At 38.6% G+C, this 18,674-nt stretch overlaps 1 protein-coding gene across 4 annotated transcripts in view; it reads left to right on the top strand.

The window, feature by feature from the left end:
• The window catches only part of Wapl (WAPL cohesin release factor), a 68,432-nt gene extending 50,254 nt beyond the window's left edge, over positions 1-18,178 (top strand). For 2 of the 4 annotated variants that reach the window (XM_070020761.1, XM_070020758.1), the window contains exons 10-19: positions 205-316; positions 915-1,012; positions 2,700-2,776; positions 5,053-5,228; positions 5,714-5,829; positions 6,790-6,954; positions 9,193-9,400; positions 11,419-11,507; positions 14,176-14,271; positions 15,795-18,178. In XM_070020761.1, coding sequence (XP_069876862.1) covers positions 205-316; positions 915-1,012; positions 2,700-2,776; positions 5,053-5,228; positions 5,714-5,829; positions 6,790-6,954; positions 9,193-9,400; positions 11,419-11,507; positions 14,176-14,271; positions 15,795-15,860 — 1,203 coding nt within the window. In that variant the 3' untranslated portion in view covers positions 15,861-18,178. The remainder of the gene's footprint in view (positions 1-204; positions 317-914; positions 1,013-2,699; positions 2,777-5,052; positions 5,229-5,713; positions 5,830-6,789; positions 6,955-9,192; positions 9,401-11,418; positions 11,508-14,175; positions 14,272-15,794) is intronic. The other 2 variants (XM_070020760.1, XM_070020759.1) reach the window with 2 other exon arrangements.
• The last annotated feature ends 496 nt before the right edge of the window (positions 18,179-18,674 follow it).

The following is an 18,674-nucleotide window of genomic DNA, read 5'->3' as shown; positions in this document are numbered from 1 at the left end:
TGTAGACTACTCTGATAAAATTAGATGTTAATTCACCTTTGCTAGTAAAAGTGAATTACTGTTGCATTTTAAAAAAAGAAAGAAAACAGTGGGCTAGTAGCAGGTGCTCATTTAAAAAAAATTTTGTTAGAAACAATTTTAAAATTTTTGCCCCAGAATTATTTGCTAAATGTTAGTATTTACTATGGTGTTTCTGATTTTTAGACTGGCCATTTAGCTATGGAGACATTGCTGTCCCTTACTTCTAAGCGAGCAGGGGACTGGTTTAAAGAAGAACTCAGGCTTTTGGGTGGTCTGGATCATATTGTAGATAAAGGTATGTATATGATTTTTATTTTTTTATATATTAAATCCTGAAGGAAACATTTGTATACTTCAAAATTAATTTTATCGAGCTGGGCAACAGTGGCTCACGCATGTAATTCTAACTACTCAGGAGGCTGCGATCTGAGGATTGCGGTTCAAAGCCAGCCTGGGCAGGAAAAGCCGTGAAACTCTTTATCTCCAATAAACCACCAGAAAACCAGAAGTGGCACTGTGCTCAAGTGGTAGAGCGCTCGCCTTGAGCTGAATTGCTGAGGGGAGCTGAGGGACAGCACTCAGGCCCAGAGTTCAAGCCCCATGACCGACCAAAAGAAAAACAATTAATTTTATCTATTTGCAAATGTCTTTAGTAGCATCCTGCAAACTTCTTAACTTTTAAAGTCGGGATCATTAATACCTTGATATTGTGAGGTTATGGAAATATAGGGTGTTAGACTTCAAAATCTCATGCTATGACTCATAGAATAGATCATATTTAGAGAAGTTCTAGCCTACCCACAGCATGTTGCATAGGTGACTTTTGATGGTAGCCTCAGGTTTGTATTGATAGGATAAGAAATACTAACTTACATCCATTTCTTTTCACCCAGTAAAAGAATGTGTGGATCATTTAAGTAGAGATGAGGATGAAGAGAAACTAGTAGCTTCATTATGGGGAGCAGAGAGATGTTTACGAGTTTTAGAAAGTGTAAGTATGAACTATAATTTTGTAGTGATTACTCGCTTTTAATGGTGATATGTTGTATATCTCTAGTTTCTTTGTTGATCCAAATTGAAAGTGCATATATTCATTGAGAAATGAACTGTTAATGAGCAACTTAATGAGCAGTTTATTGTTATCATGATTATTATCTCACATTTTATATTTATTTTTGTTGGTCATGGGGCTTGAACTCAGGGCTTGAGTGCTGTTCCTGAGCTTTTCTGCTCAAGGTTAGTACTCTACCACTTTGAGCAACAGCACCACTTCTAGTTTTCTTCCAGTTTTCTGTTGATTAATTGGAGATAAGGGTCTCATGGACTTTCCTGCCTGGGTTGGCAATCCTCAGATCTCAGCCTTCTGCATAGCTAGGATTATAGGTGTGAGCCACCAGCACCTGGGAGCAGTTTATTATCTTAAGGATGTATGTATTGCTGGGCATTGTGGTGTTTGCTTGGAATGCTAACACTTGGGAAGATGAAGCTAGGGAGTCAAGTTCAGAGGGAGTCAGGGTTACATAGTGAGCTACATAGTCTCCAAAGAATACAAAAAAGAGGAGGTAATATTGCTCCAAATGAAACTTTATATGCATATTAATACAGCTATTTTGTTGTTGTTTGTTTTTGTTTCATTTTTAACTTGTACTCTACTACTTGAGCCATACCTCCAGCTTTAATTTTTTTTTTGCTGGTTATATAGGGATAGTCTTGCAGACTATTCTACTCAGGCTGGCTTTAAACCTCAGTTGTCAGATCTCATTCTCTTAAGATTATAGTAATGAGACACTGGTGGCCAGCCTGTTGTAAAAGCTTTTATTAGCTTTGAGTCAGACTGCAGGGACAATATTTGGCTTTGGAGAATATTGGTATTGAACCTCACAGTAAGTGTATTTTTTTTTTTTTTTTTTTTTTTTTTGCTTTTACAATTGACTACCTAGGACAGTGTAGATTAAAATTTTACTGCAGTGGCCAGGCACTGTTGGCTCCTGCCTGTAATCTTAGCTACTGAGGAGGTTGAGATATAAGGACTGATTGTTTGAAGTCACACCTGGTTTGAAAGTCCATGATAGAAATAACTATACCTCCCCCTCTCCCCCCTCAAAAAAAAGCCAGAAATGGAGCTGTGGCTCTCATGGTAGAGTGCTAGCCTTGAACAAAAACGCTTGGAGACAGTACCCAGGCCCTGAGTTCAAGGCCCTGGATTGCCACCCAAGAAAACCCAAAACTGCAAGTGAATTTCAAGATGTGTAATTATCGATTAGATCTCATTAGCCAAACATTGATGGAATGAATTGTTTCCTTCTAGAGTACTTTCTGTACATTAGATAAAACATTACTTTTTTCCTCTTCTTATTTTTGTGCTGGCACCTGGCATTATAAATGTATTTTAAGTTAAAATATTTAAATTGGAGACTTCTGACAAGGTACTTGTCAATTTAGTTTGGTGATATTAAAGAGTAACATTCGTTATGAATGAGTAATTATGATAGTGATGTTTTAATTTTATAAGAAACTGGTATCTCCATTTTAGAAAATTTTGAGTTGTAGTTATTTCCTTAGCTAACAGGGCCATTAGTGCCTCATCTTTGTATCTTTTAAGGCACCAGATATAGGTTGTTATTGAGCATATAAAAGTTATGGATTGCCACAATCATTTCATATTCTTCCCTTTTTAGGTAACAGTGCATAATCCAGAGAATCAAAGCTACTTGATAGCATATAAAGATTCACAACTCATTATTTCATCAGCTAAGTAAGTTTCTGTAAAAACTTCCCATTATCTACTTAAAACACTCGGGTTGATTTTAAAGGAAATAAAGTTATATTACTTTCCTCAGTAAAATGCTGTATCTGTTGAGTTTTATAAGTCAGAGTACCTTATAAAGACAAAAGAGGGGCTGGGAAGGTGGCTCAGTGGTAGAGCACCACATAAGCAGAAAGAAAAAAGCCAGAAGTGGCTCAAGTGGTAGAGTGCTATCCTTGAGCTGAAGAGCTGAGGGACAGCACCCAGGCCCAGAGTTCAGGCCCCACAACCGGACACCCCCCCAAAAAAAGGGGGGAAAAAAAAGACAAAAGAGTAGGTTCTGGATCCAGAATGTCTTGAGATGAATTCCAGTTTCATAACAATGAAGATAGTAATTATCTCTCCCCCTAGAGTGACTATTATAATAAAATGAGTTGATATAGCTTTCAATATATATAAAATATATTTTTAAATGTATATGTGTACAAAGTAATATGTGTATAAATGTAATTTTTAATGATTTAAAAGAATCTTAGAGCCGGAAGCCGGTGGCTCACACCTGTAATCCTAGTTACTCAGGAGGCTGAGATCTGAGGATCACAGTTCAAAGCCAGCCTGGGCAGAAAGTCTGTGAGACTCTTATCTCCAGTAAACCACTAGGAAACTGCTGTGGCTCAAACGGTAGAGCACTCTCCTTGAGCTGAAGAGCTGAGGGACAGCGCCCAAGCTCAAGAGTTCAAGCCCCACAACCGACCAAAAAAAAAAAGTGTCTTAGAAAAATATATACAAATGAATTAGTTAAAATATGTAAGGTCTAGTAGAAAGAACAGTGTTTGGCATATAATGACCACTAATCATTAGTCTTTTTGTTCTAAGTGGATTTGTATAGCCCTTTTCTTCTGCCCTTTATATCTCATTTCCCAGATCTATGTGTAGTTCTCCGTATTCCCCATTCTCCCTAGCCAGCCTCCATCACAATTAGGGTAATGCTGTCACCTTAGTGTGTGTATGTCTCCTGTTCTGGTTCTGTCTTCTTACTCAGCAGCTTAATATTTGTCCTAATTTTTGATAACTCTGCCTTAGTTCCCTGGCCCTTAGCCTGGTCAGCACAATACTATGGGAATTTCTGTAGATCTCTGTTTGAAAAAAATAATCTTTAAACACTGAGTTTCTATGATCCCTTATTATCTTTGGAAATATATCCAGTGTCCCCATCAAAGGGAGACTCCCCTTCCACCCCTGTAATTTGACTCTCAGTTTGTATTTTAGCCTCTTATTTCAAAATAGCATGATAAACCTTATCAGACATGTTATTTGGCTTGAGTAATTGCTAATCAGGGCAAGTCTTGTTACTGTCTAAAACATCATCCTTCTTTACTTCCTATGTTATTTTGAAGCAAATTCAGTCTTTTCTCGACCTTTTAGCTAACCTCAAGTATTAAAGCAAATCCAAATATCAGAACACTTCCATCTCTTCTTTTGTCCTGATTTTGTAATTTTTTCTTTTATCACATTTAGTATCCTCCTTTGTATGCATTCAGGTTGTCAACCTGGTGTTAACTAACCTTCCTATTCTGTTTTGTGTGTGCCTGTCTTGGGGATTGAATTTTTGTTTTTATTTTTATTTATTTTTATTTTTTTGGGGGGGTCCGCTCATGGGGCCTGAACTCTGGGCCTGGGCGCTGTCCCTCAGCTCTTCAGCTCAAGGCTAGCGCTCTACCACTTGAGCCACAGCGCCACTTCTGCCTTTTTTCTTTTTGCTTATGTGGTGCTGAGGAATAGAACTCAGGGCCTCATGCATGCAAGGTAAGCACTCTACCACTGAGCCATCTTCCCAGCCCGGGTTTGAATTTTTTTATGCTCAAGGCTGGGCTATACCACTTGGGCCACAGTTCTACTTTCAGCCTTTTTTTTTTTTTTTTAGTTGATTAGAGATAAGAATCTTTCGGTCTTTCCTGCCTGGGCTAACTGAACTGTGATCCTCAGATCTCAGCTTCCTGAGTAGCTCGGATTATAGTCGTGAGTCTTCAGTGCCTGGATTTTGTCTGAATATTCAATTAACTTTCCTTAGAGGAAGTGAATTTAAAAGTTTTTTAAATTTTCTGAAAACAAAATGAAATTCAGCACCTCATGAGATATCAGGCACACTTGGTACATGATTGGATTGCTAAAATGTTTTAACTCCCAGATAATCTGATGGTTTTAGGCTCCAATAAATAAGAATGTGTTGTATTAACCTGTGCTTTTTGTTTTCTCCTTAATAATGCATTTTCTTTTCTTTTAAGAGCATTACAGCATTGTGAAGAATTGATTCAGCAATATAACCGCGCTGAGAACAGCATTTGCATGGCTGACAGTAAGCCTCTCCCTCACCAGAATGTAACTAACCATGTAGGCAAAGCAGTGGAGGACTGCATGAGAGCCATCATTGGGGTATTGCTCAATTTAACTAATGACAATGGTAAGTAATGTTTTCCCATTGGAAATTTGTATATTACCCATAGAAACAAGGTAGTCCCCTTCTTTATTTGATATAGTTTATTTTGCAGTTCTCATTATAGAATTGACTCATTTGTATATACAGATACTTTTAGGAGTTTTTACTTTTATGACCAGCCCTTAGTAGAATGGTTTGGAAATAACAATAGTATATTTGACCAAAGGAATAGTTATCCATTTCTACATTAATAGGAATGTTGTAGAGTGCTTGCCTAGAATGCATGAAGCCCTGGATTCAATTCCTTAGTGCCACATAAACAGAAAAATCTAGAAATGGCACTGTGGCTCAAGTGGTAGAGCACTAGCCTTGAGTACAGAGATGCTCAGGGACAGAGCCCAGAGTTCAAACCCCAGGACCAGAGAAAAGAAAATTCACTTTAATAAGTCTAGTTTGTAATGCCCACAGGAAGAATCAGTCATGCTTTTCCTGCTTGTATTCTATTTCAGAATGGGGCAGCACCAAAACAGGAGAACAGGATGGCCTCATAGGTACAGCAATGAATTGTGTGCTTCAGGTTCCAAAGTATTTACCTCAGGAGCAGAGGTTTGACATCCGAGTGTTGGTGAGTTGAAGTGACTGTTTTAGAGACCAGTATTTTATCTATGTAGAGGAAAACTTTGATCTAAGCTTGCCTTTAAGAATCAGTTTAACCTAGAGCAGATCATGTTAAGTGAGGTAATCCAAGCTCAGAGACAAATTGTACATGTTTCCTCCTATGTGGAAGCTAGATCTAAAATCATCAGGGCATGATGAAATATACAGGACTTAGGAATTCACACACAAACCTGGACTAAAGGAGAATACTCTTCAGGCAGGAACGCAAAGGTGTAACACCTCTGAACATTTAAAATGCTATTTGTCAAAACAAATTCCAGAGAATGGAAATATGAGGTTTATATTAGCAGTAGTGTTTCTTTCTGCTTTTTGTTGTGTGTTTTCTTTTTTCTGTCTTTGAGGGGACATAGGGGGTACAAAAGTGGAGGGAGGAAGGATGGACAAATGGAGGCTTGGTACCTACACAGTAGACACTACGTAGAAAATGAACTACGCAACGTGTGAGCAGGGATGGGGGAAACTAGGGGCAAGATAAGGAAGGGGTGACATTCATTACCTGACTTAATAAAATGGTAACCCCTCAGTATGATACCTTAGTAATAACAATAAAATTATATTTTTTAAAGAAAACAATCAGTTTAATATGTTGTGAGTTATTTTGAAGTATTCCTCATTGAACATGTCGTTTTTCCATTTTTTTATTATAGAAGTGATATACAAAAGGGTTACAGTTTGATAAACATTTTTTATTTCTTACAAACGACTTTGTAAAAAATTAAAACTGTAAATGGAAAGTGGTGATTGAAAATGATTCTTTGGGAACAGAATCTTACATACTAGTTGTCTAACCATTTTAGTAGATGGAAAAACACTGAGGTTTTTGTGTGCCAATAAAAATTACACAGTGTGGTATTCATTTGCTTATAAGTTCTCATCTGTGATAACATGTGTTTTCTTAAACACTTAGGGCTTGGGCCTTCTGATAAATCTGGTGGAATACAGCGCTCGGAATCGACACTGTCTCGTCAACATGGAAACCTCCTGTTCTTTTGATTCTTCCTTCTGTAGTGGAGAAGGACATGATAGTTTAAGGATAGCTGGACAAGTTCATGCTGTTCAGGCTTTAGTGCAGGTAATCAACAGTCTAAGAACAAGTTGACATCTGCAGTTGTTGATCTGTCTAATTTCTTTTCTGAGTTACACATTTTCTGTGTTGGGGGGTTTTGTTTGTTTGTCTTTCCACAATGCCAGATTTTATTGGATAACCATGGATTAACAAGCTGTATCAGTATCACTGATATTAATTTGCCACGTACTACTAAGGTCACTTGATAGCCAAGGTTGATAACAATGCAGATTGTTTACTTCTAATCTTAATTACTAGTTTTCTTTCTTAAGTGTTTTTTTTGTTTTAAGCCTACATTTGTTATACTTGAGGCAAGTTCATTGTTACATTTGCACCTGTTTTTCATAATTAGCTACTCTGACACTTTGTTTTGTTTTAAACAGTTTTGTTTTTTTTTAATAGCACAATTTTTCTACAGAGCAATAAGGGGTACAGAGGTTCAGACTACACTCCTTTTCCTACTGTCTTTCCCCAATATATAATCACTTAAGCATTGTTACTAAAAGCAGAGACAAGGCTTTATGAATCAAAAAGTGATTATTGATCACAAATTGGGAATACAGTCCCAACTCCATCCCATCCATGTCAAATTTTCTAGCATTTACTTATGGGTCTCATTTGTGCCCAGGCTTCATTAGGTTCTATGGATGACAGAAAACTAGAGTTGGGAAGGGGCATAGTAGCAGAGCACGGGAATAGTGGGATGAGATAGAGTTTGTAAAGTCTTATTTTCTGTCATGCTCTCTTACCTTTCTCCTTTACATGTAGTTCAGGATGACCACATATAAATCATCCCTGGGATGCTACTGCTTGAGCTTAATATTCTGCTTTTGCACTCTACATTAAAGGAAGCTTTCTGCCTTCAGGTTATCATCCTGTATCAGGCCTGGCTTTTTTTTTTTAAGCCAGTCTATAAATTTTTGTTTATAGATTATAGCACCTTTTGGATACTGCTTTCCACTCAAGTGTCAAAAAAGGACTTGCAATTCTGTGTGCATGCGTGCGCCTGTGCGTACACGCTTAAGACCTTAAACTCAGGGTCTTAACCTTTTGCTTAGCTTTTTTGCTCATGGCTGGTGCTCTACCATGTAAACTACACCTTTCATTTTTCTGCTGGTTAATGAGAGAGAAGAATCTTGTATTTGTCTTCCCAGGCTGGCCTTGAACTTTGATCCTCAGATCTCAGTCTCCTAAATAGCTATATATCTAGGAATACAAGCATTAGCCACCAGCACCAGGCTTATTAAGATACTTTTTGTAGCAGCCTAAAGAAAATAAAGTAAATGAAAGCAAGGCATTTAGTTTGTTTCCTTTTGACTATAAGGACCAATAGTTCCCTCCCCTCCCATCCCCCATACACACAGACTGATCAAGGTACATGAACATGTGGAAATGAAACCTTTCTACAACTAGTTGATGTTAATAAAAATTGTATGAATTGCTAATGTTAAGATCTAATGCCTTGGGCTGGGAAGGTGGCTCAGTGGTAGAGCGCTTGCCTTGCATGCCTGAGGCCCTGGGTTCTATTCCTCAGCACCACATAAGCAAAAAGAAAAAAGCCGGAAGTGGTGCTGTGGCTCAAGTGGTAGAGCGCTAGCCTTGAGCTGAAGAGCTGAGGGACAGCGCCTATGCCCAGAGTTCAGGCCCCATGACCAGACCACCCTCCCCCCCCCAAAAAAAAAAAAAAAAAAAAGATCTAGTGCCTTTTGAGACCTTTGGCTTTTTTCACTTTTACTGTTCCTTGTTTATATCTTTAAATTTAAAGGAGCCATATTTCATATCACCCGATACTATGTAGTTTTACTGATTGCCCTTCTCCATTATACCAGTGTTTTAAATGCTGTTTTAAAGTTTAAGTTTTGTGGCTCATTGCTTGAACTTTTAGTTAATATCTAAACTAAGGGCAACTGTTGAGTCTTTCATTCTCATTAAAAAAATAATCTGAACCATTAGTAAATTGATGGATGACTCCCAGAAGTATTTACACTTTGGTTTTGGCTTTCAGTAGGATTTAGAGCAAAGTTTTTACTTAAACTCATCCTAACTACGTTTGTGTTGTTTTTGTTTTTGTCTTTTCCATTTTGATACTGGGGATAGAATGCAGGATGTTGCCCTTGCTAGGCAAGCACTTTGCCACTGAGCTTCATTCTAGCCCTCTTTTCTTTATTTAATGTAAAATATTGGCTAATCTACACATTAGTAGATGCTGTCTTTCTGATGACATTCCAAAATAATTTTTGCCAGTTATTCCTTGAACGAGAGCAAGCAGCCCAGTTGGCAGAGAGTAAAACAGATGAGTTGATCAAAGATGCTCCCACCACTCAGCATGATAAGAGTGGAGAGTGGCAAGAGACTAGTGGAGAAATACAGTGGGTGTCAACGGAGAAGACTGATGGGACGGAAGAGAAACAGAAGAAAGAGGATGATGATGAAGAACTTGACCTCAATAAAGGTATGTCTTGTTTTAAATGTTATATTTACTTGGGAATAGTATTTTCTTTAAAATGTATCTTAGGGCCTGGGACTGTGGCTTAGTGATAGTGCTTGCCTAGCATGTATGAAGCCCTGGGTTAGATTCCTCAGGACCACATAAACAGAAAAGGCTGGAAGTGGTGCTGGGGCTCAGGGCTCAGGCCCTAAATTGAAACACTAGGACTGCCCCTCCCCACCCTCACTCCCCATCCCCACAAAAAAAAATTGTTTTGTTTTTGGCCGGTCATGGAGCCTAAACTCTGGACCTGGGCACTCTCCCTCAGCTCTTCAGCTCAAGGCTAGTGCTCAACCACTTGAGCCATAGCGCCACTTCCGGATTTTTCTGCTTATGTGGTGCCGAGGAATCGAACCCAGGGCCTCATGCATGCAAGGAAAGCACTCTACCACTGAGCTACCTTCCCAGCCGCGCAAAAAAAAAAAAATCTTAATTTACGTGTTACCATAATCTATACATTGAAGGTCTCCTTAATTCAATCCAGATAAGCTTTGATAATATACTATTTAGAGTAGTTCTTCCTAACAATCTAACAATGGGGACAATACATTACAAGTCACTGTTTCATCCTGAGATTTTCTCATCTGCAAAGTGAGCCACCTGTGGTGGCATATACCATAATCTCAGTACTTGGGAGACTGCTAGGCATATATAGTGAGATATTGTCTCAAGAAAGGGTGGGAAATTTGTGTTTTTGTTTTTCTTTCAATTTTTTGAGGTTCGTTTGGTTTTGTTAGGGGTTGGGAAGCTTGAACGTAGTACCTCATGCTGGCTAGGCAGGGACTTTACCACCTAGTCACAAGCCTAGTATTTTGTGTTTGGGTTTTTTTTTTTGTTTTTTTTTTACTTTTTTGACATTCTTTTACCACTTTACTGTAAGCTGAGATTACTTGTCATAAATTATATTGGTAGTCCTCACAGGGTCCTAAGGTGGAATATAGTAAAAAATAATTGAAACCATGGACCAGTGGCTCATGCCAGTAATCTCAGCTATTCAGGAGGTTGAGTATGAGGATTCCTGTTTGAATCTAACCTAGGAAGGCAAGTTTATGAGACTAACTCCCAATTAAACACCAAAGAAAAAACTGGGAGTAGACCTACAGTTTAAATGGTAGAGCACTAGTCTCAAGCCAGAAATCTCAGGGACAGATCCCAGGCTCTAAAGCCCCAAGACCAGCATATACACATACAAAATTGTTAAGGTAATATATTAAGTAGCCAAACATTCATTAAGTATCTGCTGTTCTCAAGATTTACATTTGATTTTGCTTTTCATACAAATTCTATAAAGTAGCTGCTTGTAATTCCATGTCTCTAAGTTTATGACATGTGAATAATATGTCCACCTAGCTAAGAAACATTCCCTGTCATTGCCTGATTGTGGGCCTCTTCCAATCTCTTAGTTCCACTCTCTCCAGATTAAATATGTTGTTATTCTGGTGTTACAAGAAATGAAATTTCTCTTTTTATAATTTTTGGTTAGCATACATTAGCTGTACAAGAGATGTCCATTGTGATGTTTATACATCCATACAATGTATCGCAATCAAACTCACCACTTTTGTCCCTCTTCCTTGTCTTTTTCCCCCAAGACGTTTCCAACAGTTCACTGTTCTGTTTTTATATATGCTACTGAACTACTTAAATTATACCTTTATTCACCCTCTCCAGTCACTTTCCCCCTCCCACTGATAGTGCCCAAAAGAGCCTGTTTTACTCTCCTGTTGTTTATTTTAATGTGCATTACTTGTGCCAAGGGATCTCTCCATTATATTTGAGAAATGCATATATCTAATTGTCCAGCATCATTTGTTAGTCTTTAATGATTTTTTTTTTTCCCTGTCTGGGCTGGCTTTGAACTCTGATCCTCAGATCTCAGCCTCCTGAGTGGCTGAGATTACAAGTGTGAGCCACTTTTTAAGAAAATTGTTAATGTTGTGGGTTTGTATAACTTGATGTACTCTTTATTTTTGACATGTTAGCCCTTCAGCATGCTGGGAAACACATGGAAGATTGCATTGTGGCCTCCTACACGGCCTTACTTCTTGGATGTCTCTGTCAGGAAAGTCCAGTACGTATTTTTTTAATACAACTTGAAAACAATTGCGTTATACATAGCTTCATACCACTGGCTAGTTCACTTTTCTTAAGTTTTTCCATTCATATCCTTTTGGCTGGTATAAGGTCATTTAAATAGTTTGTGCCCCATATGGAAGAGAAATGATAATATATCTAACCCTTCCAGTAGTTTCCTTTAAGTTACTTAGTTTGCTTTTTTAGTCCTACAAAAAAAAACCTTTATATAAATGAAATTAAGAACTAAGATGGCATGCTATTAAAGCCTTTCATATGTTTGCTGAACCTTTCAAGGTACATCCCCAATTAAGAATTCATTAGGTCTAAATGAAAACTTCTTGTTTGATGAAAGAGACCATTCAGATTTTTTTTTTTTTTTTTTTGGGTCTGGTTGTGGGGCTTGAACTCTGGGCCTGGGCACTGTCCCTCAGCTCTTCAGCTCAAGGCTAGCACTCTACCACTTGCGCCACAGCGCCACTTCCAGCTTTTTTCTTATGTGGTGCTGAGGAATCGAACCCAGGGCCTTGAGCATGCAAGGCAAGTGCTCTACCACTGAGCCACCTTCCCAGCCCCATTCAGATATTTTTAATTGAAGTAAAAGAAGGAATAGTAGAAAATTGACAGTCTAATTGAAGTTCTTTTAGTGCCTCAGTGAATCTTCCAGGGACTGAGGTTGTTACTATCTTTAAGGTGCTTTAAGACTCTGTGCCCTCTCCATCCTTTACCAAATAGCCTTTCCATCAGTTTGAACAGCATTGGATTACTAATGCTGTTTTGCCTGAATCTAGTCACTGGCCAGGAAAATGGGATTCTTTTGAGTAGGTTAAGATACTTAGAATTTTCCTATGAGGAATGAAAGTCTGTAGATAATTAGCACAGAAGTAGAAGGTTAGGGCTGGTAGACAATTGGCTGCAATGGGAAATACAAATATGCACATTAAAAACATGAAGGATGCCAGTCACCTGTTGTACCTGTAATCCTAGCTACTCAGGAGGCTGAGATCTGAGGATCTCAGTTCAAAGACAGTCCAGGCAAGAAAATCCTTAACTTCATTTAAGCACCAAAAAGCTGGAAATAACCGCACGCCTGTGACTCATGCCTGTAATCCTAGCTAGTCAGGAGGCTGAGACAGATCTCAGGGTTGCGGTTCAAAGCCAGCCTGGGCAGGAAAGGCCGTGGGATTCTATCTCCAATTAACCACCAGAAAACCGGAAGTGCCTCTGTGGCTCAAGTGGAAGAGTGCTAGCCTTAAGCTGAAGAGCTGAAGGACAGCGCCCGGGCCCAGAGTTCAAGCCCCACGACCGACAAAAAATAAAAAATAATGAAGCTGGGACTAGAGCTATGGCTCAAGTGGAAGAGCTCTATCCTTGAGCGAAAGACCTCAGGTACCCAGGTCCTGAGTTCAAGCCTCAGGAGTGACATTCAAACAAATAAACAATAAAACACATAAAGGGACATAAGACATTGAGTGTTCCCTTTAAAATGTGAGCATAAGCTGAGAGACTACCTCAAGCGGAAGAGTAAGCATGAGTTCCTGGCTTCAACTCTCAGTTATGTGAATGAATGCATACATGCATGCATGACTAGAGTTTGGACTCAGGGCCTTATGCTAGCTATAGGTGCTCTGTTGCTGGGCACCTCCAGCCCCAGAATACATATTTTTAAGTGGATGGTCAGTATAAAACTAGAATTTCAAATGGATGGAAATTTTTCTTTGGAACAAAGGCCATCTGTTTTCAAACAAGAGGATTGGAGGCATGTGATAAATTAATGGCTTCATTGAAGAAAAACATCATGCTTGCTCTAGGGCATGGGTCTGTCTACTTACCCACATCCCCTTAATTCACCCCTTACCTTGGTCTTCAAACTCTGGAGAGTGGACTTTTGTACTCTTATTATGGGTGAGTCTTTCTAGAAGAGCTGTCTTAAAGCAGGCCCTGTAATATTTTCATTATAACATATGGTTGGTTTGTGAATTGTTGTGCTGCTTCTTGCTAATATGAAAGAGATCTAATTAATTCCTATCTCACTGAATTTACCTATAAAGCATGGGTGGGGGGGATTGTTTTTGGTCTTTTTTTTTTTTCGAAAGTGAGGACATTCTCAGGTAGGGGAGCCCCCAATGCAGACTGTTATTCTGGGCCTTTCTCTTTGCATTTCCAAAAGTGAGTATATACAGAATTGTTTCTCAGTACCTTTGCCAGCTTTCCCTTTTCCTCTTCCTTCCTTCCTTCCTTTCTTCCTTCCTTCCTTCCTTCCTTCCTTCCTTCCTTCTTCCCTCCCTCCCCCATCTCTTTCTTTCTTTCTTTCCTTTCTTTCTTTCTTTCTTTCTTTCTTTCTTTCTTTCTTTCTTTCTTTCTTTCTTTCTTTCTTTCTTTCTTTCTTTCTTCCTTCCTTCCTTCCTTTCTTTCTTTCTTCCTTCCTTCCTTCCTTCCTTCCTTCCTTCCTTTCTTTTCCTTCCTGAGGATGGGCAGGGTGGGGAATGGACATAAACATTCCTTTGCAGAATGAATATAGAATTGGGGATAAGCAAAGTGTTTCAGAAATCCTGTAGTTGTTTGCCACAGATATGTGCCAAGACAACACTGAATGATGTGCAGTTTCATGTGTTCTGTATCTGTGTTCATGTGTCTGATGGTATCTTTTTGATCTGTTTCCTCAGATCAATGTAACCACTGTGCGGGAATACCTGCCAGAAGGAGACTTCTCAATAATGACAGAAATGCTCAAAAAATTCCTAAGCTTCATGAATCTCACCGTAAGTAGTGTTTATTACCATATATGTGGTTTTGAATTTAAGTTAATACATTGACAGTAGAAATTAAAATACCAGCCACAGTCTATTAGACGTCTTGTTGCTGTGAACAAAATATCTTGCGTAAGCAATTTAAGAGAAGGAAATTTATTTGACTCATAATTTCAGAGGCTGTTGAGGGCATGATGGAGATGAGCAGTTCATCTCAAAATGGCTAGAAGAGAAAGGGAATGTATGTACTAGCTAGTTTGCGTGTGTGCGCGCGTACACGTGCACGCACTGCTACCAGCATTTGAATTAGGGTCCTTGAGCTCTCCTTTGGCTTTCTTGCTTCTGGCTGGTACTCTACTACTTGAGCCACTCCTAGTCCGTGCTGGCCTAGAGGTGTGGCAGAATTTTCTGCCCTGGCTGGTTTGAAATCTCAATCCCCAGATCTTAGCCACCTGAGTAGCTAGTGAGCCACCAGTGCCTGGCAGCCTCTCCCCGTTTTCTCTTCTCATTTTATCTGGACTCCAGTCTGTGGGATCATGCCAGCCACACTCATGGTGGATCTTTATTACTTAGTTAACCCTTTCTGGAAATGCCCTTACAAATACACTTCAACCATGAGAATCCTGCCTAAAAAAATAGAAATAAAGCAAAAAAGGGCTTGAGGACAACCTAGCAAGTTCTAGGCCCTGAGTTCAAACCCTATACTTTGCTTGCCAAAAGATAAAAGGATTTTTTCCTTCCTAGCTTCTCTTTCCATTTTTTCTTTTTATTTTTTTTTTGAGATGGAGTCTCAGTTTGCAGTGTAAATTTTGAAATTCTGCCTCAGCCCTCCCAAGTGCTGGGAATAGAGATATGCAGGGATTCTCTTTTAAATTTAGTAACTGTGTGGTATTGCTTCACAATAACTCTTGTGTCAAAATACTGTATTATAAAAGTACAACTTGGGGCTGGGAAGGTGGCTCAGTGGTAGAGTGCTTGCCTTGCATGCCTGAGGCCCTGGGTTCGATTCCTCAGCACCATATAAGCAAAAAGAAAAAAGCCAGAAGTGGTGCTGTGGCTCAAATGGTAGAGTGCTAGCCTTGAGCTGAAGAGCTGAGGGACAGTGTCCAGGCCCAGAGTTTAGGCCCCATGACCGGACCCCCCACCTACCGGACACCCCCCCAAAAAAAAAAAAGTACAATTTATGGAGCTAAGATCTGATGATTGAGATTTGATGCCAGCCCAGGCAGAAAAGTCCATGAGACTCTCTTACCTCCAAAAAAGCTGAAAGTGGAACTGTAGTAAGACATTAGTTTTAAGTTAAAAAGCCCAGTCCCTGAGTTCAAGCCCCAGGACACTCACATAGTCCTCCCCCCCCCCCTTCTATCTCTCTCTGTCTCTCTAATACACACACATACACACTGTACACACATGTACAGTTTATTCTCAGTGGACTTTGATTTGTAGTGTTCAATTTAACAACTTGTTCAGAGATAAACTATTCAATACTTGAAAACTTTCATTACATATTAACCATTATTTCCTTCCCTTTTCAGTGTGCTGTTGGAACGACAGGCCAGAAGTCTATCTCTAGAGTGATTGAATATTTGGAACATTGCTAGCTGCTTTACCTTTGCTTCAGGTGCTCGGTAATGATGGAGTTAGCCTTAGACAAAGAGAAATTATGAAAGAAGTCCTTGAAGATATACCAAGAACATTCATCAGTATCATTCGTGTTTAGATTTTTAAGACCACCTGATTTCTTCATGCATTCTGCATTTGCTAAATGACAGTTACTACATCAATCTGCAACTATCAAAAATGAGGGAAAAGGTTCAGGCTGTTAACAATCTTGTGCAGTATTTAAATACCCTTACTCGGCAGAGTTTAGGCCCTTCCCTTCTTGCTTGACTCTGGGCAGGTGTCACAGGGGTATACGTGCTGCTGTTAGTGCAACTGCTGTGTATGTTGAGCCACTGTTGTCATGCCAGCCAGGTGCAAAGGCAGCTTAGCTACTGAGGTATCGAATGTTCTCAGGACATTCTAGACAACAGCTAGTTCCTTTTTCAGGCTCATTTGCTTTTGCTTTTTTGTTTTGTTTTGTTTTTGTTTTTGTTGAATGATTACGATCGTAAATAAAGCTTTTAATAATTTTGTGATTTTTTTTGTTGTTGTTCCCTAAACTACTGTCTATATTTAAAATTAGATGGAATCCAAAGACACAAGGGATTAATAGTATATTTTTTTATTCTTGATTGGGTTTGGATGTTGAACTATTTTTCACTTTTGAGATCATGACACCATATTCAATATCATGCCATAATGTGTCATAGCTATAGACGCAAGAAAACAAAATAGCAGTGTGAAGGAATATTATATTATAAAGACGATGTGCCCTGATAAAGGATTCAGCAAAGCAGACAAACCCAGGGTAGTTTACACTTAATGCTAGGGAGGCTCTTGAAACATTGTTAAGTTTTGAAGGAGGATCTCTAGATATATTTTCTGATGTTCAGTACAATAAATATAAGGAAGCTAAAACACCAATGTGGAATTCATGTTTCCAGATAGCATGTTTATTCTTCTATAGAGTGACAGGATCAATTGCATAAGCGCAAAGCCTTAAAATTGCTGGTGTAGAGAAGACCCGTTTTTCATTGAGATTCTTTGTTCATAGAACAATTGTTTGGGAAAATGGCTGTGGAACACACAGAACATATTTTATAGATTTAATTTCTTAACATCACAGCTTTTTATTGTGTTGTTCAGACCACTGGCTCTGCCTTTTTTTTTTTTTTAAATCCTTTGTCACTTTTGTCTGTTAGGCCTTAAGACAGGCCTTCTGGAGATTTGTTTCATGTAAATCTTTTTTTTTAATTACCTTTCTGTCAAGTACATCATGTTTCTTCATTGGATTTGTGAAACTTGAAGCCATAAAATTATGAGTTTGGTGTGTATTGGGTTAAATAGCTAAAAGTCTATTTTACCCATTTAGACTTTGTTATTTCCTTGTATAAAGCGACAAACTGGGGCTCTTGTATCAGTGCCAGCTGTAATGTTTTTTAATGCAGTGGCTGCCTTTTATTGTCTTCCTATTTTTGATAATGCAGATTGTTGGGAAATCTATACGGAAGTAACTGATTGCAGGCAAATTGTTTTCTTCCTTCTCCTACCCACCCCAAATCCCTACCCATCACTTTTTATGAACACAGTATGCCAGTGTAATATGGGAAAACTGAGATTGATTTGCCCTGAATAGAAAACTAATTTGGCAAACTGTTTTAAAAGCATGTTGATAAATGATATCCATAAATTAGTTTAGGTATATTTTGTTTAATTATGTTAAAATATATTTGTATTTATTAATCATGGGATTTAGAGACATGAACAGATTTTTGGTAAAACTGACGTATGTCAGATGGTAAGGAATATTAAATATTTGGATAAGATCAATCAGGGCGAACTACATTTTTCTGTTGCACTGGTAATCATTTGAGAATTGATTTACCTCAGTGTTTAACAGGTTTTTGTTTTGCTTTTTAAATAATAATAATTGTCAAGCACTGATAAGAGATGCAGATTTTGGTGGGGAGGGGTGGGGGAATCCACCTCACCAGCTGCGGTGCATTTGTGTGTTTTTAACCCTCAGTGAACTCTGATTTTAGGGTACTTGAGGCTGACTTGGAAATTAACTAAAGTTTTAAAGTAACCTTTTTTTCCATTGTAAATATTTCTGTAAATAACTACCAATTGGAAATTAGAATGGTAGAGTACTTTTCTGAATCCAATCCTATTTTTATTTTATACAGTATTTCTCAGCTGTGATCTTTGGAGCAAAAGCCAACGGCAGGAAAAAAATAGTTTGTACCAGTTTCATGAAGTATGTCTTTGGGTTTTTGTAAATAATTTTAACTCAAATAAAATTGCTACTTTCAATACACATGTTGTCTTTAACATAGTCTATTGAGCTGTTTTGGAGGAAGAAGTCATAGGAACTCAACATGACCAACTTGAGTGGCAAGCATGGTGTCACTGGTGTGAATTTCCACTTCCAACATTCGAACATATAACCCATTTTTGCCAAATATTTTATCTACTTCTAAATACATATTTAATAGACTGTAAACACAGTAACTTTGGCTGGTATGGGGTGGTGGTTTTTCGGTTGTATAGTTAGGTCCTTGCAAAACTTCCATTTGCTGCTTTAGCCACAAAACTAGGCCTAAAGATCTCCCCAGGAAGTTCCCATTCACGTTACCAACATACATGAAGAAGACTCTGGGAATCAGTGGTTTAAGGCTGAGTTTGTGAGCTGGACCCTGGTGGCTGACACGTGTCATCTTAGCTGAGATCTAAGGATTGCAGTTCAAAGCCAGCCTAGGCAAGAAGGTCCATGAGGTCTTACATCCAATGGCTAAAATGGTAGAGTGCTAAAA

The sequence above is a fragment of the Dipodomys merriami genome, unplaced genomic scaffold (assembly GCF_024711535.1).
Source record: "Dipodomys merriami isolate MVZ:Mamm:240054 unplaced genomic scaffold, mDipMer1.0.p SCAF_14, whole genome shotgun sequence".
NCBI lineage: Eukaryota > Metazoa > Chordata > Mammalia > Rodentia > Heteromyidae > Dipodomys > Dipodomys merriami.
Note: the sequence above shows the minus strand (reverse complement) of the source record. Positions and strands in the feature narration are given on the sequence as shown.